General features: G+C 36.0%; 5 protein-coding genes and 1 pseudogene across 5 annotated transcripts; 4 read left to right on the plus strand and 2 right to left on the minus strand.

The window, feature by feature from the left end:
• Positions 1–1513: 1513 nt before the first annotated feature.
• Positions 1514–4747, minus strand: LOC132165764 (F-box/LRR-repeat protein At4g14103-like). Its single transcript, XM_059576444.1, has 4 exons — positions 4541–4747; positions 3004–3976; positions 2010–2189; positions 1514–1903 (listed from the first exon to the last, which is right to left on the minus strand). The coding sequence occupies exons 2-4, from the start codon at positions 3958–3960 to the stop codon at positions 1574–1576; spliced, it is 1467 nt and encodes a 488-aa protein (XP_059432427.1). The 5' UTR covers positions 3961–3976; positions 4541–4747; the 3' UTR covers positions 1514–1573.
• A 3376-nt stretch (positions 4748–8123) lies between these two features.
• LOC132166207 (uncharacterized) lies at positions 8124–9767 on the plus strand (annotated as a pseudogene).
• A 497-nt stretch (positions 9768–10264) lies between these two features.
• Positions 10265–13405, minus strand: LOC132166270 (F-box/LRR-repeat protein At3g59190-like). Its single transcript, XM_059577061.1, has 4 exons — positions 13158–13405; positions 11620–12580; positions 10799–10960; positions 10265–10693 (listed from the first exon to the last, which is right to left on the minus strand). The coding sequence occupies exons 2-4, from the start codon at positions 12562–12564 to the stop codon at positions 10364–10366; spliced, it is 1437 nt and encodes a 478-aa protein (XP_059433044.1). The 5' UTR covers positions 12565–12580; positions 13158–13405; the 3' UTR covers positions 10265–10363.
• Positions 13406–15063: 1658 nt separating this feature from the next.
• Positions 15064–18992, plus strand: LOC132166191 (protein KINESIN LIGHT CHAIN-RELATED 2-like). Its single transcript, XM_059576970.1, has 2 exons — positions 15064–16934; positions 18328–18992. The coding sequence occupies exons 1-2, from the start codon at positions 15175–15177 to the stop codon at positions 18500–18502; spliced, it is 1935 nt and encodes a 644-aa protein (XP_059432953.1). The 5' UTR covers positions 15064–15174; the 3' UTR covers positions 18503–18992.
• Positions 18993–20325: 1333 nt separating this feature from the next.
• LOC132166693 (protein KINESIN LIGHT CHAIN-RELATED 1-like) lies at positions 20326–23633 on the plus strand. Its single transcript, XM_059577558.1, has 2 exons — positions 20326–22164; positions 23104–23633. Exons 1-2 carry the CDS (start codon positions 20495–20497, stop codon positions 23300–23302), a joined length of 1869 nt encoding a protein of 622 aa, XP_059433541.1. The 5' UTR covers positions 20326–20494; the 3' UTR covers positions 23303–23633.
• Positions 23634–24381: 748 nt separating this feature from the next.
• Positions 24382–27541, plus strand: LOC132166349 (protein KINESIN LIGHT CHAIN-RELATED 2-like). The gene is made up of 2 exons (XM_059577151.1): positions 24382–26152; positions 27025–27541. Exons 1-2 carry the CDS (start codon positions 24447–24449, stop codon positions 27209–27211), a joined length of 1893 nt encoding a protein of 630 aa, XP_059433134.1. The 5' UTR covers positions 24382–24446; the 3' UTR covers positions 27212–27541.
• Positions 27542–27819: the final 278 nt, after the last annotated feature.

The raw sequence follows: 27819 nt of genomic DNA on the forward strand, positions 1-27819 counted from the left end.
TCACTGGTGAAGTCCTTAACATGAGGTTTTAGAAAGTATTATCAATGCTTTTAATAAGAAGAGGAAAACAAAAAACCCAATAAAAGAGGAGGTTGAGGACATGAGAGAAGTGAAATTGTTCGTAGCTTAGGATATGATGGTCTAGTGTTGTGGATGACATAGTGCTGCATTAGGACTGTGGATGCTAATTTTGTTTGCTGTTGTATTAGTTTGGTTGATGCTTAAGCTTTTGTTGTTGATGTAATTTTGGTTTTTCTTTTTCATTTTTCATGTCTATTTTTCCATTTATTTTTCGATAATGGAATAAATTAGAAAGAAGCGCCTTTAATCATTATAGGGAATTTGAAAGGTTTTCCATTTAACATGTGCGACAAACTAAAACCATAACTTTTATTTAGAGTCCAAATTATATAAATTTAAAATTTAAAAGTGCAAGTGACAATGTGATGGTAATTGAGAAGAGAAAATACCCTTTAATTCCTTACTCTTCTTATTTTGTAGATGTTTGTACAGTTGACCGCACGTAGATTCTAGTCAAGGAGACCTACTAAGAGAAAAAAAAAAAAAAAAAAAAGACTCGTTGGAGGTATTAGTAAAAACACTCTGATGCTTAAGTCAATGACGCATTTGAAAGAGAACCCAATAAAAGGAGAATAGGGAGGAAGATGTGCGTACATACCTCCAAATATGGACCATTACCTTCATCTATAGGACTGTGTCAATATGATAAGTGAGCTTGATATGGTAAGGATGAAGGTAATCAGACCAATACGAGGCGGCATATGCTCATAAATTGTTTTCCTAAGGGGATGCTTCAACGGCTTCTTCACTTACTGAATCAAGTTTAAATAAACAAAACTGTGAATAAGAAGATGTCTTTCCTTTTATGGTTCCCTCACCATGTGTCCACTGGATAGACATTCGTTAGTCAATTCACTAGAGGGAGGATTGACCCACATACACAACCTAACTTGGGGCAAATGGACCTTTATGGGCTTGAGTGTCAACTAGCTTTATTGGGCTTGAGTTTGGCTTCTTCTAATATATGGCATCACGAGTAGAAAACAGAATGTTTCATAAAAGTTATGGTCAATTATCTTTTTTCCTCATAAACTATCACTCATTCATAAGTTGCCCCTATGAAGTAACACATGCAACATACAGCCACATTGAATTACTATTTTGTTACAAAAAATCCCGCCTTCAAGGAATCTTGTTAAATAATACGAAATATTCCTTTTTTGAGATATTAAATCTCCTTAAAGAATAGAACTACCCTCAAATAAATTTTCCAAAGACAACATCTCAAAAGACATTGAATTAAGACCACAACACCAAAAAAAAAAAGAAAAAAAAAAGCAAATACTAATCACAAAAATATAGGTTGAGGGATTTAAAACTAATTATCACGGAATTATCACAAACCAAATTAGCACACGAACATTCCATAACAACTTACCTAGGTAAGGTAGAAGGTTAGCATGCCATACTTTTACATTTAAAAAAAAAAAAAAAAAAAAAAAACCAGGAATTTCATGGCGATTTTCTAGAGAAAGAGCTCAAGAAAAGCTCATTACAAAACAATTTCACGTCTTTTGGCAGAAGGATCATACCAATCCAAAACAATTTTACAATTCTGTGAGCCTCTAGGGAGCTCCATCAACTGTTTACAAACAACCTTCACTTGATTATCCAAGTTCTTTCTAGGATACAATGAGGAAATTAAAACTATTTTCTCCAAGACAACAGCCTTCTTGAGCAAAATTTTTATGGCAGAGAGCTTCTTCTTATCTCCATCATAATAATAGACTTTAATCCACTTGAGATGGGATGAGAAACATGGAGGTGCTGGTTCCAATATCCTATCATCTTCCTCACAATTTGACGACAAAGTAAGCCCCCCCTGAATGATAATTTCAAAAAAAATGTTTTATCCATTATTGTAAATTAGCAGTAATAATAAGGAATAGATATAAGATAGTACACATTTGTAGATCAAGTGAGGTTACCAAAAATTCCAAATTCTCAAGACAAGGAAATCTTCGCAATATCTTCAATAGTGCTTCACAATCAAGATCTACTGACGTTCCACCAAAATGGAACCCATAGGTACTGGCACTGAACTTCAAATCCACCAGGTTATTGAACATAGGCATATGTGGTAGGAGTTGTGTTGCATGTATTAGAACCTAAGCACAGGATAACGCAATGCATCATAATTAAAATACTTCTAAAAAAAAAAAGCAAATGAAATGACAAACACAATATAAAACACATGTTGGGATCATGGAGGAGCATGATTAATAATTATGAGATTAGCAAAGAGAAGAATAACTTAGAATTAAACAAAAACCTAATCTGCAATTTCCAATCAGTCACTAATGTAGGTAGAAAGTCATCTGGATTTAGTAGTAAGAGATTATAGGAGTGAGGCTTGTTACAAGGGAGTGAAACACCTTGGAAAATATCTCAAGTGATCGAGTTCATGATACACACACGGATACTCTAAATAATCTCTCTCGTGTGAACCTGTACCAGAATGACCATGCTACCCATTGAGTGGAAGCCTTCTCCAAACCATTTGCCTATACCAGAATGACAAAATGACTGGATAAACCCACACAGACAGTGTTTTGCAAGCAGAAGTTCAAAAATGTTGAATATGATTAAATTCTGTCATTTGCTGATGAAATAATTTCAGACAAGTTTTCATCTGCATTATAATTGATTCCTTAGGAGTCAAAACTCTGTGTGTCATGACATTTCCCCATCCACAAGAATGCCCGTGTAACATCTGTCATAACTTAAATAGGATGAAAACATAGAATGGTAACTTCCCTTTATATGACACTAGCTTTACCCTTTGGTTCGTTACCCCTTCCAATTTTACAGCTAAACCATACCACATTTATGCAAGCAATGCAAATGAGAGCTTAATTTCTCAAGCATTATGTTGATATGTTACTGTAGCATTTGAATTTACAAAGAGAGAAGCAGGCATACCTTAACCACATTAGGGGAAAGTCTTAGGAATTCTACGTTGCAGAGCCCTGTAAGAAGCTTATACATGCGATGAGCAATTTGTGCTGATGTATTAACATAACCAATATGAATATCTGCCTTTTCCAGAGAAAGTGACTCATATAAGCAATATTTGCTGAGGAGACTACCACAGTAATTAAATTCTTTGAGACTAACTCCAAAAATCATAACCTGACAACCATCCCTAAAGCTCAAATTTTCTCTCTCAAACTCACCTATTCTCAGAAAATGAAGCTTGGGACCAGAAATACGCAAAACCTTGAGTCCCCCCCAATAGCAACCGTTTAATTTCAACTTCTCAAGGACTGGCAGACCAGAGAAAAACTGATGGGTTAAGTAATCATTCGAAAATGTTACTTTTCCGATAGTCAAGATTTTAAGATTTGAGAAACAAACTGTAGTGGGAAGCTTGAGGATACAACGCACATCAAGGTCCAAGCTTCTCAGTGTCTTACAAGTAAACAAGCAATAAGGCAATGAAAATTCTCCTTTGCAGTTTTGAAGCTCAATATGCAACTCTTGAACATTATGCCTTACTGCGGAAATGACCCACGTATTAACACGAGATGCAGCACTTAGCACATCACAACAGAAAGTGAATCTTTTTATATCAGAGGAGTCACGAAGACAAAACACCCTATCCACAAAATTCATAAAAAGCGTTCTATTACGCCTTTTATTAGGATGCCAGGAATGTAATATGTCAAAATCTAGATTGGGAATTGAAGCCCATAGGTATTCCCACCTTTTAGAAAGTACACTTGTCATAAAAGCATCTTGGGTTGGAAGAAAGGAAAGGATGTGTCGAAGAATCTCCTCAGGTAAATTACCTAAGCATTTGCTGTTCCCATCAATGTCCTGTTGTTCATTCAGTTTCTGCTTCTTTTGGGATTTTTGAATTAGTGAATTCGCCTCCATAATTCAGATGGTTCCCCTGAAAAACTCAATACTTTATCAGATATCATAACATCTTTTTGGTGTAAATGATGGAATCATATAGATAATAGTAGTTTGGGTTGTATTGAGGTTCTGTTGAACTATGTTGAGTGTGTTTTTCTGCATGATTGTGTTAGAGTTCACACTGAGGATTGTAAAAAAAGTTCTGCAGTTTTTTTTCCAGTTTGTGTTAAAATGGAGAGTTTTTGTACAGATTGTTTTAGTAAAAAAAAATATTCTTCAAAAAAAGATACAGTAACATCCATAAAAGGCTATAGGCCTGTAATGGAAACTTGTACAAACGCATTAACACTGAGATAAAAAGTTACAAAAATTGAGCTAAAAGCATGAGCATTACTAAGGGATTTTTTTTCAGCTACAAACATGGGCTAATGCAAAATTCTGGCTATTTCAGAGTCTTTACCAGATTGAAAGATCCATTATTCACTTATTTATTTTTCTGGGTCTTTCTTATTACATTTCTAACATTTACCACAATCAAGAAAGGAACAGAATTTTCGCCATTACTTAAGGATCATAAAGACAAAGGTTGGATGATTACCGCTCATGCCACTGGCGACAGCGTCCTTGGAAGAGGCTCCGGAGGATTGGAAGAATCCGAGCTGGTCGGCAGCCTCTTTGACGGCTCCGGGAAGGAGGGAGTCGATGGATCCAACCCGGATGGCGTGGCAGCAGGTGCGGGTCGTGAGGGAGGAGAAGAAGACGGTGAGAGAGAAGCAGAAGAGGCGGTTGAAGGGCACAAAATGGTTGTTTTTTGCCACAACCCAAAGAAGTTATTCTCTTGTTTTAAATACAAACCAAGTAATGAATTTTTTTTTTTTTTTGAAAATTGGAAATACTCTTTATTCATGACTGAAAAAAGAATACAAGAGCCACCTAAACAATTGGAAATTAAGCTCTAAATGAAAAATATTTTTAATATTACCTTTTTAATGAAAAATATTTTTAATATTACCTTTAGGGTTCCACCTAAACAATGGAAATTAATAATTTTTTTTTGAAAAATATTTTCAACGAAAAATATTAGTGTCTTTCAAACCATTTTTCATGAAATGCAGTATTAATGAAATATGAGTCATATATTTGCAAGTTCGAAAACAAGATTCATGTTGGTAAAGTATTAATCATATATTGCAAAGAGAAATGCTTAGCTTCATTAAAAAGTTTATCTTTTGACCATTTTAATCATAGGTGACATGGCTCATTTTCCATAAATTTATTAATTTATGGTTTAAAATCTACAACAACCAACCTTTTAATAATAAAGTAATGGAAATAAAAACTTTTAATAAGCATTGAATTATGTAACCTTTTTTTAAGGAAAAGAAAAATATCTATCAAAATTTTGGAGGTGGACCGGGTGTAAACGAGCTAAGTTTGATCAAGCTGGATTTGTTGGATTTTTTGTCGACAGATCTATTTTTGTGTGTTGGAAGGGGTCTCTAATTCTTGGGCTCCAGGGGAAGCGGGAAAGCGGAGAAGATGAGGAAGATTTGGAGTCTTCGCTATTAGGTGTAAGGACGGATGAGATCGATTGAGGTTTCAGAAATCAAAGCTCTAGATTCTAGAAAATTATATAAATTTAAAATTTAGATATGCGAGCGACAATATTCTGGTACTTGAGAAGAGTCTCTTGTTCTTCTTACTTTGTAAATGTTTGTACAGTTAATTGCATGTCCTAATGGCCTAGGTTTTTGTAAAAAAATGGTAGTTCAATGTGGCTTAATCTACAATCAATTTTTCGAAGACAACATCACATATGACATTGAATTAAGACAAAAAATGAGGAATAATGCTACACTCACTTTTACTTTTTTACATAATTTTTTCACACGTATAAGCGACTTTTAAAATCACCATTAAATCAAAATTCAATAAAGACCCATCTCATATTCAATGGTGGTTTTAAAAGTCATCTATAAGTGTAAAAAACAGAGAATAAATATGCCACTCCTAAAAAATGAGAGAACCAAAAAGAAATAAAAAGCAAATATTGATCACATAAAATTGAGTATAAGCTTATAGATTCAGGGATTTAAAACTAATTATCACGGAACTAGCACAAACCAAATTCGCACACACAAATATTCCAAATTCACAGAATTACCACAAGTCATACTTTACATTTCCAAAAAATACAGGAATTTCATGGCTTTTTTTCTAGAGAAGGGCTCAAGAAAAGATCAGGACCAAACAATTTTACATTTTTTTGACCTATCAGTAGACCAATCGTACCATTTCAAAACAATTTTACAATTGTGTGACCCTCTAGGGAGCTCTATCAACTGTTTACAAAACTTCAATCGATTCTCTAAGCTTTGTGCAAGATACATTGAGAAAAATATAACTATTTTCTCCAAGACAACAGCCTTCTTGAGCAAAATTTTTATGGCAGAAAGCTTATTCTCATCTCCATCATACTTATCGACTTTAATCCGCTTGAGATGGGACAAAAAACATGGAGGCATTGGGTCGAATATCCTATCATCTTCTTCCTCACAATTTGACGACAGACCGCCCTAAGTGATCATTTCAAAATAAATGTTTTATCCATCATTGTAAATCAGCAGTAATAAGAAGGAATAGATACAAGATAGTAGACATTTTAGATAAAGTGAGGTTACCGAAAATTTCAAATTCTCAAGACAAGGAGATCTTTGCAACATCTTCAGCAGTGCTTCGGAGTTAAGAGCTATTGACATTTCAGTGACATTGAACACCAAACCCCCACCAGGTTATTGAACATAGGCATATGAGGAAGGAGGTCTGCTGCATATCTTAGAACCTAAGCATAGGATAAAGTAATGCATCATAATTAAAATACATCCATAAACAAAGCATATGAAAATGACAAACACGATATAAAAGCATGCAGCTGGGATCATAGATTCATAGTGGAGCGTGATTAATAATTATCAGATTAGATTTGAGAAGAATAACTTAGAACAAACAAAAACCTAATCAGCAATTTCCAATCACTCACTAATATAGGTAGAAAGTCGTCTTAATTTAGTAGAAAGAGACTGTATAGGACAAGGGTAGGACTTGGTGCAAGTCTTACCAGCCAAAGGACGATTTTTATTTTTTATTTTTTTTATTTTTTCTGGGCAGAAGAATTTTCTTTAATATCGATAACAAATAGCCTAAGAGTAGAAACATAAACAACATATGGACACTTTCAACATAAATTTAACGGAACGCCACGTCAGCACCAATCAAATGTCGCCACGTGTTATGTAATTAATTTTTTAATTTTAAAAAAAAAATTTAAAAGATTAGAAAATATATTTTTTTCAAAAAAAAAAAAATTGGGGGTGGCTCTGATGGGGGTGGTTTCGGCCACCCCCTTGGCTCCATGGGAGTGGGCTGGGCACCCCAGTGGGTCTTGGGGAGGTTTCAGTCACCTACTAGGCTCTATGGGCCACCCCCTTAGCTCCATGGGGTGCCCGAAAACACCAGAATGACGTGGTATTTCATTAAGTTTTGGATAAAATTTTAACGGAGGTACCATCTCTATCTTTATTAAAACCACAGTATTTCCTGTGATCTAAATGAAACTTTAGAGGCAAAAAATAAAGTGCTAAAACCCTAGGGGAAATAAGGTATTTAACCCTAATTTTTTTTCAAAAATATTTTCAACAAAAAATATTAATGTCTCTCAAAAACCATTTTACATCAATAAAATATGAGTAAGATATTTGCAAGTTAGAAAACAAGATTCAAGTTGGTAAAGTATTGATCATATATTGCAAAAGGTGTGATGTGGAGGGCGAAAAAGTAAAAGAAAAATGTCACAATATTTAGATTCATCTTTTTGGTAAAGTATTGATCAACATATATAATCTTTTTGGATAATGTTATAATATTTTATACGATTGTGTTATACCCAAAAGAGAAAGAAAATAAATGAAAAAGGAACAAGAAAGAATAATTTGTTGTATTTACCTTATAATAATAAAGTAATGGAAATAAAAACTTTTAAGGGAAAATATCTGTAAATATCCCTTAAATTTACAGCAAATATCTGTAAATATCCCTTAAAATAATATTTAATTTTTGTTGTCATTAAATATCTGTAATTCATGAGCATTTGAACTTGTATACACGACAAATACGGTCTGGTATTCTCTGTTCCAAAACAGAGAAACCTCAGTTGTTAGGGTTTTGTAAGGGTTTGATGAAATTCTAATTTCAGAAAATATCCAGAGACGTCTCAAAGTTCCACCATGAGAAAAAATCCAATTTCACTTCTCTTAAGCCTCTCTCGTCAGGGACCCAAATCTTTTTCCCCTCTGATTTACAGAAACTACGCTTCCTCTTCCTCTTCCTCACCACTGGACTCACCCGCACTTTCCAAGCTCTGGACCCATGCCCATGGCTTACTATTGAAGGCATTCAATAAGGCTACACCAAAGCGACTTCAAAGTACGGAGTCCTCCTTTGTTGAAAAAGGAACCCAATTGCTGTTAATGCAGAGAAAACTGAAGGAAAAATCTGAGCTTGGAGAGGCTTTTGAGTCTGCAAAGACCAAGAAGGAAATGCTCAACGCTTTTAAGAAGATGGAGTCTGCTTTTGATGAGAGAGAGCTTGCACCGGTTTGCTTGAGAATTGGCCTCAAACTTAAAGAAGACGGTGAGGACCCTAAACAGATTATATCTTTTGCAAATAGAGCTTTGAGAGGTTTTGATAGGGATGATGAACCTGCTTTTTTACTTATTGTCTTCACTTTGCACTTGTTGGGTTCTGCTAAATATGACTTGGGGGGTGAGGATGCGTTTGTTGAAGGTTTGCAGTACCTTGAAAGAGCTGATAGGATATTGGGTAGGTTAGAGAGAGAGGGATGTAGTGATGAGGATTTTAGGCCACTGCTTTACGCCGTGCAGTTTGAGTTGGCGAATTTGAAGATCAGATTTCGATGGAGCGAGGAGGATATTGCTCGTGAGGTTATTGCTCATCTTAGGAAGTGTTTGGAGATCAAGGAGGTGATTTCGGAGAAGGACAAGGACGGTCTGGTGGGATTGGGTAAAGCAAACCAGTATTTGGCCGAATGGCATGTTGCACACTTTCACTTTAAGGAGGCATTGCCGCATTGCATGAAGGCATTGGAGATACATCAGAAGGAGTTGGGACAAAATTCGGTGGAGGTTGCAAGTGATAGGAGGCTTCTTGGGGTTATCTACACTGGGTTAGAAAAGCAGAATGGGTTGTTGCGAAAGGTTTGGGTCTTATTTCGGATTTGCAGATTGCGGTGGGGAGGAATTACGAAACCGCTATTAACACTTTGGAAGGAGTTGTTGAGCCGCTGGATAGTAAGACTCGGGTTTTTATCTCAATGGGCAAAGCATTATGTAATCAAGGAAAGTTTGCAGACGAAAATAGGTTTCTGGAGATTGTTGAGGATAGCAAGACTCGGGTGTTTATCTCGATGGGAAAAGCATTATGTAATCAGGGGAAGTTTGCGGCCGAAAAAAGGTGTCTGCAGATTGTTGTGGAAATTCTTGAGAAGTTGAGGGTGCGAAAACACGGATGGCATTGGCAGCTACCTGCTCACACACCAATACGAAAGATGGCATATGCTCATGAATTACTTTTCTTTGGGGATGATTAGTCAAGTTTAAATAAGTAAAACCATAATCTTTCTTTTAATGGTTCCCTCATTGTGTTTCTGCTAGGCACATGACCGTGAAAAATGATCATCTTCATTTTAAATTCTCTCTATTTTCTCCGGTTAATAAACTTAGAAAGGCACATTTTTTGCTCTTGATTTGTAGCCATTTTTTATTATTATTTTTTTAAAATAAGGGTATTTATATAAATTTAGTTTACAAACATCATTATTTTACATTTTTTTAACAATTTTGATTAACGGCATAGGTTTTTGTAATAAAATGGTAGTTTAATGTGGCTTAATCTGCACAATTTTTCAAAGATAACATCACATATGACATTGAATTAAGACAAAAAAATAGGAATAATACTACACTTATTCCCACTTTTTTATATAATTTTTTTACACCCATAAGTGACTTTTAAAATCACTATTAGATCAAAATCTAATAAAAATAATTTCATATTCAATGGTGATTTTAAAAGTCATTTACAAATGTAAAAAAATAGAATAAGTATAGCCCTCCTCAGAAATGAGAGAACCAAAAAGAAATAAAAAGCAAATATTGATCACATAAAATTGAGTATAAGCTTATAGATTCAGGGATTTAAAACTAATTATCACGGAACTAGAACAAACCAAATTCGCACACACAAATATTCCAAATTCACGGAATTAGCACAAGCCATACTTTACATTTCCAAAAAAATACAGGAATTTCATGGCTTTTTTCTAGAGCAAGGGCTCAATAAAAGATCAGGACAAAACAATTTTACATTTTGTTGACCTATCAGGGGAACAATCATACCATTTCACAACAATTTTACAATTGTGTGATCCTCTAGGGAGCTCTATCAACTGTTTACAAAACTTCACTCGATTCTCTAAGCTCAGAAACACCGAGAAAAATATAACTATTTTCTCCAAGACAACTGCCTTCTTGAGCAAAATTTTTATGGCAGAAAGCCTATTCTCATCTCCATCATACCTATCGACTTTAATCCGCTTGAGATGGGACAAAAAACATGAAGGCACTGGGTCCAATATCCTATCATCTTCTTCCTCACAATTTGATGTCAGACCGCCCTAAATGATCATTTCAAAATAAATGTTTTATCCATCATTGTAAATCAGCTGTAATAAGAAGGAATAGATACAAGATAGTAGACATTGTAGATCAAGTGAGGTTACCGTCCAAAATTTCAGATTCTCAAGACAAGGAGATCTTTGCAATATCTTCAGCAGTGCTTCAGAACTAAGATCTATTGACATTTCAGTGACATTGAACATCAAGCTCACCAGGTTATTGAACATAGGCATATGAGGTAGGAGTTCTGCTGCATATCTTAGAACCTAAGCATAGGATAAAGTAATGCATCATAATTAAAATACATCCAGAAACAAAGCAAATGAAAATGACAAACACGATATTAAAGCATGCTAGGATCATAGTGGAGAGTGATTAATAATTATCAAATTAGATTTGAGAAGAATAACTTGGAATTAAACACAAACCTAATCAGCAATTTCTAATCACTCACTAATATAGGTAGAAAGTCATCTGAATTTAGTAGTAAGAGACTGTATAGGACAAGGGTAAGACTTCGTTCAAGTCTTACTGACCAAACCAAGATTTATTTATTTATTATTATTTTTTTTTTCTGGGCAGAAGAATTTTCTGTTTAATATCAATAACACATAGCCTAAGAGTAGAAACATAAACAACATATGGACACTTTCATCACCATCAGAGAAGCACTTATCCAATGGTTTTCCAAAAGCTATACAGATACTAAAAGAAATAAAAGACAACTTAAATAGCATGAAAACATAGAAAGGTTACTTTCCTTTATATGACATTAGCTTTACCTTCGGTTTGTTACCCTTTCCGATTTTACCACTAAAATCATACCACATTTATGCAAGCAATGCAAAGGAGAGCATAATTTTTCCAGCATTATGTTGATATGTTACAGTAAAATATGAATTTACAAAGAGAGACGCAGGCATACCTTAACCACCTTAGAGGAAAGTCTTAGGAATTGTACGTTGGAGAGCCCTGTAAGAAGCTTATGCACGCGATGAGCAATTTGTTCTGATGTATCATTAGTTCCAAGATGAATACTTGCCTTTTCTAGTGAGAATGACTCATATAAGCAATATTCGTTTAACAGACAACCACAGTAATTAAAATTTTTGAGACCAACTCCAAAAATCATAAACTGACAACCATCCCCATAACACTCAAATTCGAATATGCTCATAGAATGAAGCTTGGGAGCAGAAATACGCACAACCTTGAGATCAACCCAGCTGCAACGGTTTAATTCCAACTCCTCAAGGACAGGCAGACCAGAGAAAAACTGCTGGGTTAAGTATTCATCTGAAAATGTTACTTTTCCAATATTCAAGACTTTGAGATTTGAGAAACAAATTGTAGAGGGAAGCTTGAAGATACAGCTCATATAAAGGTCCAAGCTTGTCAATGTCTTGGAAGTAAACAAGCAATAAGGCAGTGAAAATTCTCTTTTGATGTTTTCAAGCGTAATAAACAACTCTTGAACATTATGCCTTACTGCAGCAGAGATCCACGTATTAACACGAGATGCATCACTTAGCACATCACAACAGAGACTGAATCGTTCTATAACAGAGGAGTCACGAAGGCAAAACACCTTGTCCACAAACTTCATAAAAAGTGGTCTCCTAAGCTTTCGCTTAGCGTGCGAGGCATGTAACAAGTTAAAATCTAGATTGGGAATCGAAGCCCATAGGTATTCCCACCTTTTGCAAAGCACGCTTGTCCTAACAGCATCTTCTGTTCGAAGAAAGGAAAGAATGTGTAGAAGAATCTCCTCGGGTAAGTTACCTAAGCAATTACTGTTCCCATCAATGTCCTGTTCTACATTCAGTTTCTGCTTCTTAATGGGTTTTTGAATAAGTGAATTAGCCTCCATGATTCAGATGGTTCCCCTGATACATCCAATACTTTGTCAGATACGGTAACATCTTTTTGGTGTAAATGATGGAATAATATAGAGAATAGTAGTGTCTAGTGTGGGTTGTATTGAGGTTCTGTAGAATTATGTTGAGTGTGTTTTTCTGCATAATTGTGTTAGAGTTCACACTGAGGATTGTAAAAAAGTTCTGCAGATTGTATTTCAGCAGTTTGTGTTAAAAAGGAGAGTTTTTGTACTGATTGTTTGTTAGTAAAAAAATTTATTCATCGAAAAAAGATGCAGTGACATCCATAAAAGGCTATAGGCCTGTGATGGAAACTTTGTACAAACACATTAACACTGAGATACAAAGTTACAAACATTCAGCTAAAAACATGAGCATTACTAAGGGATTTATTTTCAGCTACAAACATGGGCTAATGCAAAATTTTGGATATTTCAGAGTCTTGACCAGATTGAAAGATTCAGTATTCACTTGTTTATTTTTCTGGGTATTTCTTATTTACATTTCTAACATTTACCACAATCAAGAAAGGAACAGAATTTTCGCTATTACTTGAGGATCATAAAGACAAAGGTTGGATGATTACCGCTCACGCCACCGGCGATAGCGTCCTTGGACTAATCCAAGCTGGTCGGCAGCCTCTTTGACGGCTCCGGAAAGGAGGGAGTCGATGTGTCCGACCGGGATGGCGTGGCGGCGGAGGAACTGGTAGCAGGTGCGGGTCGTGAGGGAGGAGAAGAGAAAGGTTGTTATACAACTAGGGAAAAATACTGAAAACGAAAATGCTACTGAGTTGTGTCGGTCACTTTTCTTAAGAAAATATTTGTTCAACCAGAATTGGTATGCAACAGTTTTTACGGCAAATTTTTTTTTCAGAATATAATGGATCTTAGAAACTTTTATATTATAACTATGTTTTGTACAAACAAAGGTAAAATCCGAAAATACCCTCAAATTTTTTATTCTAATCAGGCCAAAAAAATAAAAGGATAATCTTTTTTTTTTTTTTTTCTTTTCTTTTCTTTTAATTCAAACAAATATATTAAAGAGAATTGAATTATCATAGATAATTATCTATTCTCAGATAATTTCGAATTTCAAAATAAAATTGTTATTTTGAATTTCGAAATAAAACTGTTGCTTTGAATTTCGAAAAATTAAATTGCTATAAACTGATAATCCAACTGACACCTAAATTTGACCGAAAATGAATGGTCATGATCAGATCGCTCCAAGCTCCAATGCCACTAGCGCCCTACAACCCATGCCACGCGTGCTGCGTGCGTCCGGTACTTTGCAGCGTACGGTAACATGTATTAGAGTGTACCCTAGAATAACTCATTTAACTGTTTCTTTCTAATATGGGATAACTTTCATTCAATATTTTTTAAAACTTTCTATTTAAAATATTCTCAAGATACAAAATATTATCTATATATATATTTATTTTGAAAATATTTCAACAAAGGTGAGAGAGAAGCAAAAGAGGAGGTGGTAGCCGGTAGGGCCTGTTATTATTTTAAATACCAACCAATTAATGAAAAACAATTTTTCATATTACTTTTAGGGTCTCACTCAAAAATGGAAATTAATAATTTTTTTTCCAAAATATTTTCAACGCAAACTTTAATGTCTCTCAAAAACCATTTTACATCAAATGCAATCTTAATGAAATATGATTCATGTTGGTAAAGTATTGATCATATATTGCAAAAGGTGAGAAAGTAAAAGATTTGGAGGCATGATAAAAGCACAATTTTAGCTCAACTTTTTTCTTATTTGGTCTTTTTTTTAAAAAACAAAATAAAAGAAAAAGAAAAATTTTAAAGCAATAACATCCTATGTGGTTTTTTTTTTTTTTTGGTATTTAAAAAAAAATGAATTTTTCTTCATAATAATGACCAGACCCTTTTTATGAAGAAAAATACTATTTTCTTTTTAAAATAATATCAAAAAATTGTGCCTTTATTATTTCTCCCAAAAAAATGTCACAATATTTATATTCTCTTTGGATAATGTTATAATATTTTATACGATTGTGTTATACCCAAAAGTGAAAGAAAAGAAATGAAAAAGGAAATAATAATTTGTTGTCTTTACTTAATAATATGGCTCTGTTTGCCATTGGCCCTGGAACGGTACTGTTCTAAGGCCTCCTTCAATCTCAAAAAAAAAAAATTTCACCTCAAAATTTATCTTAATATCTCTATTTTTTATATCATATCATTTTTTTTATTATTCAAATAAAAAAATTACTATAAAACAAATTTTTTACATTTTTTCATATAAAATATATTTTTTCACTTTTCTCTCCAAAACTTTTTCACTAAAACCAATCAAACATATATTATTAAAAAAAACCTACAGTATCAACCCTAAAACAGTACCGTTCCAGGGCACATGGCAAACAGGGCGGTAGTAATGGAAATTAAAACTTTTAAGGGAAAATATCTGTAATTCATGAGCATTTGAACCTGTATACACGACAAAATGGGTTTGGTATTCTCTGTTCCAAAACAGAGAAACCTCAGTTAAGGGTTTTGTAAGGGTTTACTGAAATTCTAATTTCAGCAAATATCCAGAGACGTCTCAAAAGTTGCACCATGAGAAAAAATCCAATTTCACTTCTCTTAAACCTCTCTCGTCAGGGACCCAAATCTTTTTCCCCTCTGATTTACAGAAACTACGCTTCCCCTTCCTCTTCCTCTTCCTCTTCCGCACCACTGGACTCACCCGCACTTTCCAGGCTCTGGACCCGTGCCCATGGCTTACTATTGAAGGTCAATAAGACTACACCAAAGCGATTTCAAAAGACGGAGTCCTTTGTTGATAAAGCAACCCAATTGCTGTTAAGGCAGAGAAAACTGAAGGAAAAATGTGAGCTTGAAGAGGCTTTTGAGTCTGCAAAGACCAAGGAGGAAATGCTCAACGCTTTTAAGAAGATGGAGTCTGCTTTTGATGAGAGAGAGCTTGCACCGGCTTGCTTGAGAATTGGCCTCAAACTTAAAGAAGACGGTGAGGACCCTAAACAGATTATATCTTTTGCAAATAGAGCTTTGAGAGGTTTTGATAAGGATGATGAACCTGCTTTTTTACTTATTGCCTGGACTTTGCACTTGTTGGGTTCTGCTAAATATGACTTGGGGGGTGAGCTTGCGTTTGCTGATGGATTGCAGTACATTGATAGGGCAGATAGGATATTGGGTAGGTTAGAGAAAGAGGGATGTAGTGATGAGGATTTTAGGCCACTGCTTTACGCCGTGCAGTTTGAGTCGGCGAATTTGAAGGTTGGACTTGGATGGTGGCAGGAGGTCATTGCTCATCTTAGGAAGTGTTTGGACATCAAGGAGGTGATTTCGGAGAAGGACGGTCTGGGGTTGGGTAAAGCAAACCGGTATTTGGCCGAATGCTATGTTGCACAATTATACTTTAAGGAGGCGTTGCCGCATTGTATGAAGGCATTGGAGATACATGAGAAGCAGTTGGGACAAAATTCGGTGGAGGTTGCAAGTGATAGGAGGCTTCTTGGGGTTATCTACACTGGGTTAGAGGAGCATGAGAAGGCATTGGAGCAGAATGAGTTATTGCGAAAGGTTTTAAAGAATTTGGGTCTTATTTCGGATTTGCTCCTAGCAGAAATTGATGCTGCAGATATGCAGATTGCGGTGGGGAAGTACGAAACCGCTATTAATACTTTGGAAGGAGTTGTTCAGCTGCCGGATAGTAAGACTCGGGTGTTATGTAATCAGGGAATGTTTGAAGACTCAAAAAGGTTTCTGGAGATTGATGAGGATAGTAAGACTCGGGCGTTTATCTCAATGGGAAAAGCATTTTGTAATCAGGGGAAGTTTGCAGACTCAAAAAGGTGTCTGGAGATTGCTTTGGGAATTCTTGAGAAGAAAAGGTACGAGAAGCATACGTTCATTGTCGATGAACCGGAACAGGATGCATACTCGGAGATAGCGATGCAGTACAAAACTATGAATGAGCTTGAAACTGCAACCTCTTTGCTAAAGAAATCTAAATGCTATTATGAGAGGGAAGGTGCTTGGGACAGGCTTTGGGGAGGAAATCTTGCAAGACACGGGTGGTTTCGTTTTTTGATAGGTGATGCGAAAAATGCTGTTTATTTCTTTGATCAATCTCTGAGCTATTTTTATCGTAGGTTTGGCCAGAATCATTATGTAGTTGGGTATATCTACAACTATTTAGGGGTAGGGTACTGGGAGAGAGATGGACCTGAGGCAGCAGTTATGAAGTTTGTAGAAGCAAAGGACATCCTGAATGCATATCTTGGTCCTTATCATCCAGATTCAATTGAGGCATCTCAGAACCTTTCAAAAGCTTATGGTGCCATCGGAAGGTATGAATGCTTTTCCTGGTCACTGGGCCGATTTCCTGCATGGTATTTGATTAATTTATAATTTATTGGTTATTAGAATTGCCTTGTGATAAGAACACAGAATAAAATAAATACATAAAATAGATATCAATTGCTAATTGATAAGAAACGCACAATAACTTGGAAATAAAATAATAGAACTTGGATTGATATTTCATTTCATGATTTCTCTTGTAGCATTAGGATTACATTTATAGGAAACTGAATAGCGTTTAAACAAGGAAATGGGATACAACTTATTGTCTTGCTGTATTGGAATTGATTTATGTAAGGACAGTAACCGTTATTGATGAAAGGTAGTTCTTGAAGATTGCTGTCTTTCCATGTTTATTATCCAACTTCCGTATTTGTTGTTCTTCATTACCACTTGCGTTAGGCGGATCTTAACACCTTGTATTTGAAATCTGTTTAATAATAGGGATACTTCCGTGATGCTGTTTATCTAGAAACTTCCTTTCCTTGAGGCCTTTATTAAAGAGTAACTTTTATATGTATAGATAAATAGTGATCACTTTTGTGGGAATAGTTAAGAATAGTTTAAGTTTCTTTTTCTTGATAAGTAAGCGTAAGGCGCCCCATGTACACAGGAAGCCAACTAATTAGCGGTAGAAAAAAAATAAAAAAATCATGATAATTAGTCACCAAAGGAGAAACACATGCAGTAAAGATACAAAGTGTTGAAAAATAAAGACTTAATTTTTTCCAAAGTTCTCTCATAGTCTTCAAAACGCTTATTTTTTATTTTCCTCCATAGATACCACAAAAGGCACGACGGCACCATCTTCCACACGGTAGTGAGAGAAGTTTCCTGCTATATATTCTTCTACTTTTGTGTTTTTCCATGAATCCTTGGACACTGTTCCCTTGCTGCTGGTATATGCAATTCAAGCTAGATTTTATACCTTTTTTGTCTTTCAAAAGTCTATATCATGACTACATAAAATTTAACGTCATAGTTACCCCCATCAAATCCTATGATGCTGGAGTGATATTCATTGGATTTTTAGCTTACTGTTCATGTCTTCCTGAGAAAATGTAAATTGCCCTCTATGACTAATGATCTTAGTGAATTTTAAATATAAAACTATTTTGGATTCTATACCTACTGATACACGGTACTTTTATTCAATAATTGAAGTACTTTATTGTGATACCCTATCTTGAATTATTCCAATGGTTTTCTTATCGAGCACCTCATGCAAAGATGTGAAGGAAACATGTTAATCTGCATGTGTTTTTTCCTCATGGCAGCAATTAAGTGACAAAAATCAGAGTGTTAAATTTGACTTGTGTTATCTTTAGCTATTATGGGTGCTATCAATGTTCATTTAAATTTATCTCTGGGTTTCTGCAGATATGCTCTAGCAATTGAATTCCAGCTGCGAGTGATTGATGCTTGGGAAATCCATTGCCCTGAACTCCGAGAAGCCCGCCAACTGCTTGTAGAGCTGAAGAAAAAAGCTGATGGTGCATCATTGGGGGAGCTGAAGAAAGAAGCTGATGGTGCAAAGCTTCCCGTAAAGGCCTAGCTATGACTCCCAAGTTTTCCTTTAAACTGAGTTAGCGAAAATTCTTCTAACTCAACTTATTAAGTTAATATTTGTTCTTAAAAATATATGATTCTTATGTGCATTTGTAATAGAGCATGTGATTCTCAAATGTATTTTTTAAAAATGCATATGAGAATCACATGCCCAGATGCCCTCAATACATATATCAATTTAATAAACTGAATTGGAATAAAACTTGGTATCTTCAAGGAGGACTCAACCATATGCAAACGTCTCTTCAAAAAGGACTCATATTCTTGGCGGTCAAAAGCAATCCAAAACGTTAGTCCAAATTTTGAGAATTCCTATATAAACTGATTTACTGCATATTCTATCACATTGCTGCTCGCTTGGTTTTTCTTTTTGAGCATTATCTCTATAGTGTTTAGGGCCATCTTTTTCTCCTTTGATTTATTGAGAGTATGTATGTAGCCCGTCATTGTAAGCCAATGCCTTATGATTTTGATTCATCTATAAAATGGCCTATTGTAATCTCTATGTATCGTGAATTGGATCATGTAGGGGTGTAAGCGAGCAAACTCGAGATCGGCTCGTATAAGCTCAATTCGATTATTAAATGAACTGTTTATGAACACAAATTCTTACTCCAATATTAAACGAAGCAAATTCGTATAAGCTTGGCTCGACTCGTATATATATAAAATTGCTTTATTTAGTGTATTTACACTGAGAAAGAGAAAGTGTATCCCACCATGTATAATTGTTCATATGATTTTTTTTTTTTTTTAATAGTTGCTCATATGATTTTTTTGCTCCGCTGATGAGTTGGAAGAGTGTCCCACACTTGATGAGTATCTCCATGCCAAAAGGATCCAAACTCCTCCCACATGTTCATCTCCATGCCAAGAATCCAAGTCCAACCTCCAACCTCTCACATGGTCAAAGTGCCCAACACAAGTCAAAGTCCTACTTTCCCTTGTGTTGTTTGTCTAGCCTTTTCATAAAACACAATGCCGACTTTTGTCCTACATTGCTAAAACTTAGCTTACTCCCACTCTTACCTATCTATAAAAATGAAACACACAGCATTTGAGATACAAGAGCTTGGCGCGCCCTTGCTACAGTAGGAGATTAGGTGCAAGCCAATAGTTTTTTTTTTTTTATAAGTACAAGCCAATAGTTATGCATGTCAATTTCAGTCCCTCTCTCTTCGAAATTTGTGCAATGTCTCAATTTTTTTTTTTAATGCAAAAATGACAAAAAAATACCCCTAAAACAAATTTAGAGATAAATAAAAAATAAAAAAAAAATCTGAATTTTGTCTATTTTTTATTTATTATTTTTTTAAATTTTTTCTCTTTGTTTTTGAATATTTGCAAGTTCGTGGGACATTGCAAATTGTTTAAAAGTTGGAAGGAGGTAAACGTATTTTTTGGAAAAATATATATTTATTCTTCATCTTACATTTTCTCAATTTATACCAATCTTATAAGCTAATGGATCCACATTATTTACAAAATAAAACCTTACATATGTTTTGAGCTCAAAAACTTTGGATCGAAATTTTCAGTAATTAGATCGCTCAAATTTTATAGAAATTGAGACATCCTAGTAGGGATTTGTGAAGTCACTTATCTCATATACGTGTATATCTCATCTTAAATGACCAAATTTTATATATAAAAATAAATAAATAAATAAATTGAAGAACATAATAACATGAGTCCTCATCCAAAAAATGTACACAAATGCAAAGATCTATCACAAATATGCTCTGCATGAGCACTTGAAGTTATATACACCAAACGAGTAATATTATAATTTACATTTTCTCTCTTTCTCGATTTGGAGTATTTTCTCTATTTCCTTCCGTAAAACGTCGTTTTGAGGGACCTCCGAGTCTACTTCTTCCTTCAACCCCTAAACAGAGAAACCTCGATTTAAAGGGGTTTTCAAAGGTTTAAGGAAACCCCAACATTTAGCAAAACCTCTCTTCTCTAAAATTCCACCATGCGAAAGGCTTCAGTCTCAATTCTTTCACACCTCTCTCGTTACAAACCAAAATCCGTTGCCCCTCTTCTTTCTAGAAATTACATATCCGGTCCTTCTTCTTCTTCCTCACCACTAGTCTCACCCACCCATCTCAAGCCCTGCTTCAAAACCAATGGTTTATTGTTCAAGCCGAACCAATTTAGGACAAACCCAATTCGAAATATGGACACCCTTGTTGAGAAACCAAACCAGTTGTCGTCTAGGCAGAGAAAAATTCAGGAAAAAACTGAGCTTGAAGAGGCTTTTGAGTCTGCGAATACCACGGAGGAAATGCTCATGGCTTTTAAAGACATGGAGCCAGCTTTTGATGAGCGAGAGCTTGGGTTGGCTTCCTTGAAACTTGGCCTCAAACTTGACCAGGAAGGCGAGGATACTGAAAAGGTTCTATCTTTTGCAAATAAAGCTTTGAAAGCTTTTGATATAGATGATAAACTGCCTTCTTTACCTCTTGCCATGACTTTGCAATTAATGGGTTCTGCTAATTATGACTTGAAAAGGTTTGCTGATAGTTTGGGGTACCTTAATAGGGCTAATAGGATCTTGGGTAGGTTAGAGCTAGAGGGTATTAGTGGTGAGGATTTTAGGCCGGTGCTTCATGCAGTGCAGCTTGAGTTGGCCAATGTGAAGACGGCGATTGGGAGGAGAGAGGAGGCTCTTGAGCATCTTAGGACGTGTTTGGAGATTAAGGAGGTGATGTTGGAGAAAGATAGCATGGAACTAGGTAAAGCAAACCGGGATTTGGCTGAAGCATATGTTGCAATTTTAAACTTTAAGGAGGCGTTGCCGTACTGTTTGAAGGCATTGGAGATACATAAGGAGCACTTGGGGCAGAATTCGGTGGAGGGTGCATATGATAGGAGGATTCTTGGGGTTATCTATACTGGGTTAGAGGAGCATGAGAAGGCGTTGGAGCAGAACGAATTGTCGCGAAAGGTTTTGAAAAATTTGGGTCGAAGTTCTGATTTGCTCCGTGCAGAGATTGATGCTGCTAATATGCAGATTGCACTGGGAAAGTATGAAACCGCTATTAATACTTTGAAGGGTGTTGTTCAGACGGCAGATAAGGAAAGTAAGATTCGGGCACTTGTGTTTATCACGATGGGGAAAGCCTTTTGTAGTCAAGAAAAATTTGTGGACTCAAAAAGGTGTTTGGAGATTGCTTGTGGAATTCTTGACAAGAAAGAGACGACCTCTCCAGTGGAAGTTGCTGAGGCGTACTCGGAGATCTCAATGCAATACGAAAATATGAATGAGTTTGAAACTGCAATTTCATTGTTAAAGAGATCAGCAGCTTTGCTTCAGAAGCTCCCGCAAGAACAGGCCTCCGAAGGAAGTGTTACTGCAAGAATAGGGTGGTTGCTTTTGTTGACTGGTAAGGTGGCAGAGGCTATTCCTCACTTGGAGTCGGCGGCATCAATTTTGAAAGAGTGCTTTGGTCCCAAGCATTATGGAGTTGGGTACATCTACAACAATTTGGGCGCAGCCTATTTGGAGCTAGATAGACCTCAGTCAGCTGCTCAGATGTTTGCTGTGGCAAAGGACATCATGGATGTATCTCTTGGTCCTCATCATGCAGATTCAATTGAGGCATGTCAGAACCTTTCAAAAGCTTATGATACCATGAGAAGGTATGATTGCTTTTCCTGGTCTCTTGTCTGTTTTCCTAGATTGTCTTTAATTAAGTTATTAGTTATTGGAATTGAATTGTGTTTCTGAATCTGTTCAATAATATGGTTACTTCTGCGATGCTGAGTAATTTAGTTGCTTCCTTTCCTTGAGGCCTTCATCAAACAGGTTCTTTTATGTGTAGGGATAAGTAATGAGCACTCTTGGGGAATAGTTATTATTAATTATTCATCGCATAAAAAATATGATTCTGTTAAAAGTAATCATTCTTGTAAAGTCTCAACCTTTGTGCATTGGAACCTTTTGTCTGCATCAACTTGGATCTGCTTAATGTTCTCTCTTTGAAAATGTGAACATTAACCATTCCTATGTAATGTTTCTTTCTCACTGCTCACCATGTTTGTCTTCAAAAGTCTTATCATGACCGCCATGAAATTTGGGCTTGTAGTTACACCCACCCAATCCTGCATGTCTTCCTCAGAAATCTAAACCTCCCTCAGGACTGATAATCTTGGACTTAAAGCTAAAAATATCTGGAAATGCATCGCTCTTTCTCAGATTCAAGGAAAAAGATTTTGTCAAGAGTCCAGGATTTGACTGTTTGCTTAAATTGGCTTGTTTTGTGGCTTATTTCTATACCTATTGATTTCCTCTATTTCTTTGACAATTGTATTAATAATATAATATTGTTTGTTGGCTGTTGAAATACTTTATTTTAGCACCCTATCTTTAATTATTCCCACGGTTTTCTCATTGAGCACTTAGTGTGAAGATACACACATGCATAGATGTGATAGCACATAATGACTGCATGTATATATTCATCATGACAGCAATTTAGTGACACAAAAAGAAATAGTAAAGTTTAATTTGTCTTATCTTATCTTAAGCTATTAGAGAAAATGTTATGTTTGTTGAGATGTCTCTCATGGTTTGTGCAGCTATGCTCTGGCAATAGAATTCCAGCAGCGAGTAATTGATGCTTGGGAAAGCCATGGCTCAAGTGCGGAAGATGAGCTCAGAGAAGCCCGCCGACTTCTCGAACAGCTGAAGAAAAAAGCCTGTGGTTCATCATCAAACGACCTTCCGATGAAGGCATTACCCTCACCTCATACTAATGTCTCTTCCGGGAGCTCATAGCCTGATATTCTTGTTGGTCAATATCAGTTCAGCAATATTTAGAGAATTCCCGTACAAACAGATTTACTTCATGGTCTATCACACTGCTGCTTTCTTATGTTTTTCTGAGCATTATACCTGAAGTGTTGAGGGCGATTTGTTGTTCTTTTGACTTATTGAAAGTATGTAAGCAGCCTGAGTTTGATTGCGGTGAACTTATCATTTGGAGTTTTCAAGATGCCAATATGTTAGTGATCCTGTAGTGATAAGTTTTGTGTAACAAATTATGAAGCATTCTGTTTGTTTACATCAGAAGATTTTGTTTTCAATGAAAAATTGTGTACTCTTTCAAGTGTCAACCCGTTGGATGCAGCCTAGTGGCGAAGAAGTGTAGACTCGGACATTTTGGGTTCAATTCCACATTAGGAATTCTCTAGATTCACATGATACACGGTTCTGGCGGGTGAGATGGTGTATCGAGGGTTTACTCTTCAAGGATGGATCCGGAAGTCATGAGATTCCACATCATTAAAAAATAAATAAATAAAGTGGATAGAGTGTGTTAACTCAGCGGAGATGTACGTAAAATAAAAGCTAATGCAAAGAATTCATTTTCATAATACAAATTATATTTCACAGATTTAAAATTTTAAATAAAATAATGACGTGACACTATCATTAAATACAACAAAACAAAATTTTAACCGAAGTTCATCTCCATTTAAACTTGAAATGGAGATCCAAAATTCATAAAAAGGGTAAGTGCATTTTCCTTTGCTAACTATCAATAAATTTACAATGTCTTTTTTGCAATGTCCCCCCAATTTATCATTGAAATTGTAATGTCATTTTTCTGCAATCAAAATGAAAATAATAACCTCGATTAAAAAAATAAAAAATATATATATATTTTCCTGAATTTTGTCTTTTTATTTTTACAGATTCTAAGGAGGATAATACAAATTTATTCCTAATTAGATGGAATGCATATAATCTCCCTTAAATATGAAATGTTAGCCGTTGGAATATTTTCTCTATTTCCTTCCTTAAAACGTTGCCGTTCTGAAGGAGCACCTCCGAGCTAAACAGAGAAACCCCAATCACCACGGCTTTTCCAAGGTTTAAGGAAACCCAACTTTCAGCAAAACCTCTCTAGAATTCAATCATGAGAAAAGCTTCAATCTCACTTCTTTCACAGCTCTCTCGTCAGAAACTCAAATCCTTCGCCCCTCTTCTTTCTAGAAATTACGTATCCAATCCTTCTTCTTTTTCTTCCTCACCACTAATCTCACCCACCCATCCCAGTCTCAAGTCCTGCGCCAAAACCCATGGCTTATTGTTCAACTCCAACCAATTTAGGACAAAATCAGTTCGAAAGATGGAGACCCTTGTTGAGAAACCAGACCAGTTGTCTTCTGGGCAGGGAAAAATGAAGGAAAAATCTGAACTTGAAAAGGCTTTTGAGTCTGCAGAGACCACGGAGGAAATTATCAAGGCTTTTCAAGAAATGGAGTCAGATTTTGATGAGAAAGAGCTAGGAATGTATTCCTGGAGAGTGGCCGCCATCCTAGAATTGGAAGAAGAGGATCCTGAAAAGATTCTATCTTTTGCAAATAGAGCTTTGAAAGTTTTTGAAAAAGATAATCAACTGTTTTCTTCTGCCACGGTTTTATTTATAATGGGTTCTGCTAATTGTAGATTGAAAAGGTTTGCTAGTAGTTTGGAGTACCTTAATAGGGCTTCTAGGGTCTTGGATAGGTATCAACCAAATGATGATGATCTTTGTTGTGAGGATTTTGGGCGGATGCTTTTCTCAGTGCAGTGTGTGTTGGTCAAAGTTAAGTTGGAGCTTGGGAGGACAGAGGAGGCTCTAGAGCTTCTTAGGAAGTGTGTGGAGTTTAAGGAGGAAATGTTGGAGAAAGATAGCAGCCTTAGCAGGAAAGTGGGTTTAGCAAACCGGGATTTGGCTCAATTATATTTTGCAAACTTAGACTTCGAGGAGGCCTTGCCATACTGTTTGAGGGCATTGGAGATACATGAGAAGCACTTGGAGCAGAATTCGGTGGATGTTGCGTGTGCTAGGAGGCTTCTTGGGGTCATCTATTCCGTGTTAGAGGAGCATGAAAAGGCGTTGGAGCAGAATGAGTTGTCGCGGAAGGTTTTGAGTAATTGGGGTCAAAGTTCTGATTTGATCGATTTGGAGATTCTTTCTGCTAATGTGCACATTGCACTGGGGAAGTATGAAACTGCTATTAATACTTTGAGGGGTGTTGTTGAGATGACAGATGAGGATAGTTTGACTCGGGCATCGGTGTTTATATCAATGGGGAAAGCGTTGCATTTGCAAGAAAAAATTGAAGACTCAAAAAGGTGTTTGGAGATTGCTTGTGGAATTCTTGACAAGAAAGAGACAGCCTCTCCAGAGGAAGTTGTTGAGGCATACGTGAAGATCGCGATGCAATACGAAAGTATGGAAGAGTTTGAAACTGCAATTTCATTGTTAAAGAGACCAGTAGCTTTTCTTCAGAAGCACCCGCACGAACAGCCCTCCAAAGGAAAAGCTAATGCAATAATAGGGTGGTTGCTTTTGATGACGGATAAGCTGGCAGAGGCTATTCCTCACTTGGAGTTGGCAGCGTCAAGTTTGAAAGAGAGCTATGGTCCCAAGCATATTATGGTTGGGTATATCTACAACAATTTGGGCGTAGCATATTTGATGCTAGATAGCCGTCATGGATGTATCTCTTGGCCCTCAGCTGCTGAGACGTTTGCAGTTGCAAAGGACATCATTGAGGAATCTCTTGGCCCTCATCTACAAGATTCAATTATGGCATGTCAGAACCTTGCGACAGCTTATGATTTCATGGGAAGGTATGATTACTTTTCCTGTTTTCTGGTCTGTTTTCCTAGATGGTATTTAATTAAGTTATTGGTTATTGGAATTGAAGTGTATTTCTTAATCTGTTCATTAATATGGTTACTTCTGCAATGCTGTGTAATTTAGTCGCTGCCTTCCTTGCAGGATTTATCAAACAGATTATTTTATATGTAGGGATAAGTAATGAGCACTCTTGGGGAATAGTTATTATTAATTATTATTCATAACATAAGAAATATGATTCTGTTAAAAGTAAGCAATCTTGTAAAGTCTCAACCTTTGTGCATTGGAACCTTTTGTCTGCATCAACTTGGATCTGCTTGATGTTTTCTCTTTCAAAATATGTAATGTTTCTTTCTCACTGCTCACCTTATTTGTCTTCAAAAGTCTTATCAGGACCACCATGAAATTTGGGCCCTCAGGAGTAAGGACTTATAATCTTGGACTTTAAAGCTTAAAATATCTGGAAATGAATCTCTGTCTCAGATTCAAGGAAATAGATTTTGTCAAGAGTTCTGGAAATGTGAACACTAACCATTCCTATGTATTTTGTGGCTTACTTCTATACCTATTGATTTCCTCTATTTCTATTGCAATTGTATTAAACATAATATTGTTTGGTTGACTGCTGAAATACTTTATTTTAGCACCCCATCTTTAATTTTTCCCATGGTTTTCTCATTGAGCACTTAGTGTTTTGATTACACGCATGCATAGATGTGATCAGCACGTCATGTCTGCATCTATATATTCAACATGGCAGCAATTAAGTGACACAAAACAAATTGTAAGTTCAATTTGTCTTGTCTTAAGCTATTGGGGGATGATGTTATGTTTGTTAAGATGTGTCTCTTGGTTTGTGCAGCTATGATCTGGCAATAGAATTCCTGCAACGAACAATTGATGGCATGGAAAGGTATGAATCAGGTGCAGAGGATTGTCTCAGGCATGCCCGCCGACGTCTCGAACAGGTTAAGAAAAAATCCCGGGGTGAACCGTTGTCAATCAGGTTTTCCACAAATGTATTTCCCTTGCGAATGCCCTATCCCTAATGCTAATGACTATTTTAGGAGCTCACAACCTGATATTTTTGCTGGTCAAGATCAATCCTGCAGCAAAATTTAGTGACTTCCTGTACAAATATATCTACTTCATAGTATATAACACTGCTTGCGTGCTAATGTTTAGGTGTCTAACATCAAACCGATTTTCCCACTGTATTTTTGTCCTCTATGGCAGTAATGGATTGTAAGTCAAGCAAGCAGCAATCTAGTTTTAGTTCTTTCCCTAGTAAAAAAAGAGAGAACAGAATTACATGTATAACACTAAACTGGTCAATTGGTGAATTTTTCTGAAGATTAGCTATTACCATTAACGTAGAACTTTGAATGTCATTTTCTGAAGAGTGATAGTCAATATTATAACCTCAAGCTCTCAAATGGGCTTAGCCTTCTTTGATGACAAATTTTGCAAAAGAAGTTTCTCCAGAGAGCTAAAGAAGAAGACCAAGCTACTCTCATGATAAATGCAGGGATTTGTACAAGAAATTCCATTCTTTTGCGTATACTACGAGCCCGTTTAGCCTTGAAATTTCGTAGGTCAAAAGTGCGATTTTAAACAAAATTGTGAAAAGTATCCCGTTTGGGAGTACATTTGAAAG

The sequence above is a fragment of the Corylus avellana genome, chromosome ca11, assembly GCF_901000735.1.
Source record: "Corylus avellana chromosome ca11, CavTom2PMs-1.0".
NCBI classification, from domain to species: Eukaryota; Viridiplantae; Streptophyta; class Magnoliopsida; order Fagales; family Betulaceae; genus Corylus; species Corylus avellana.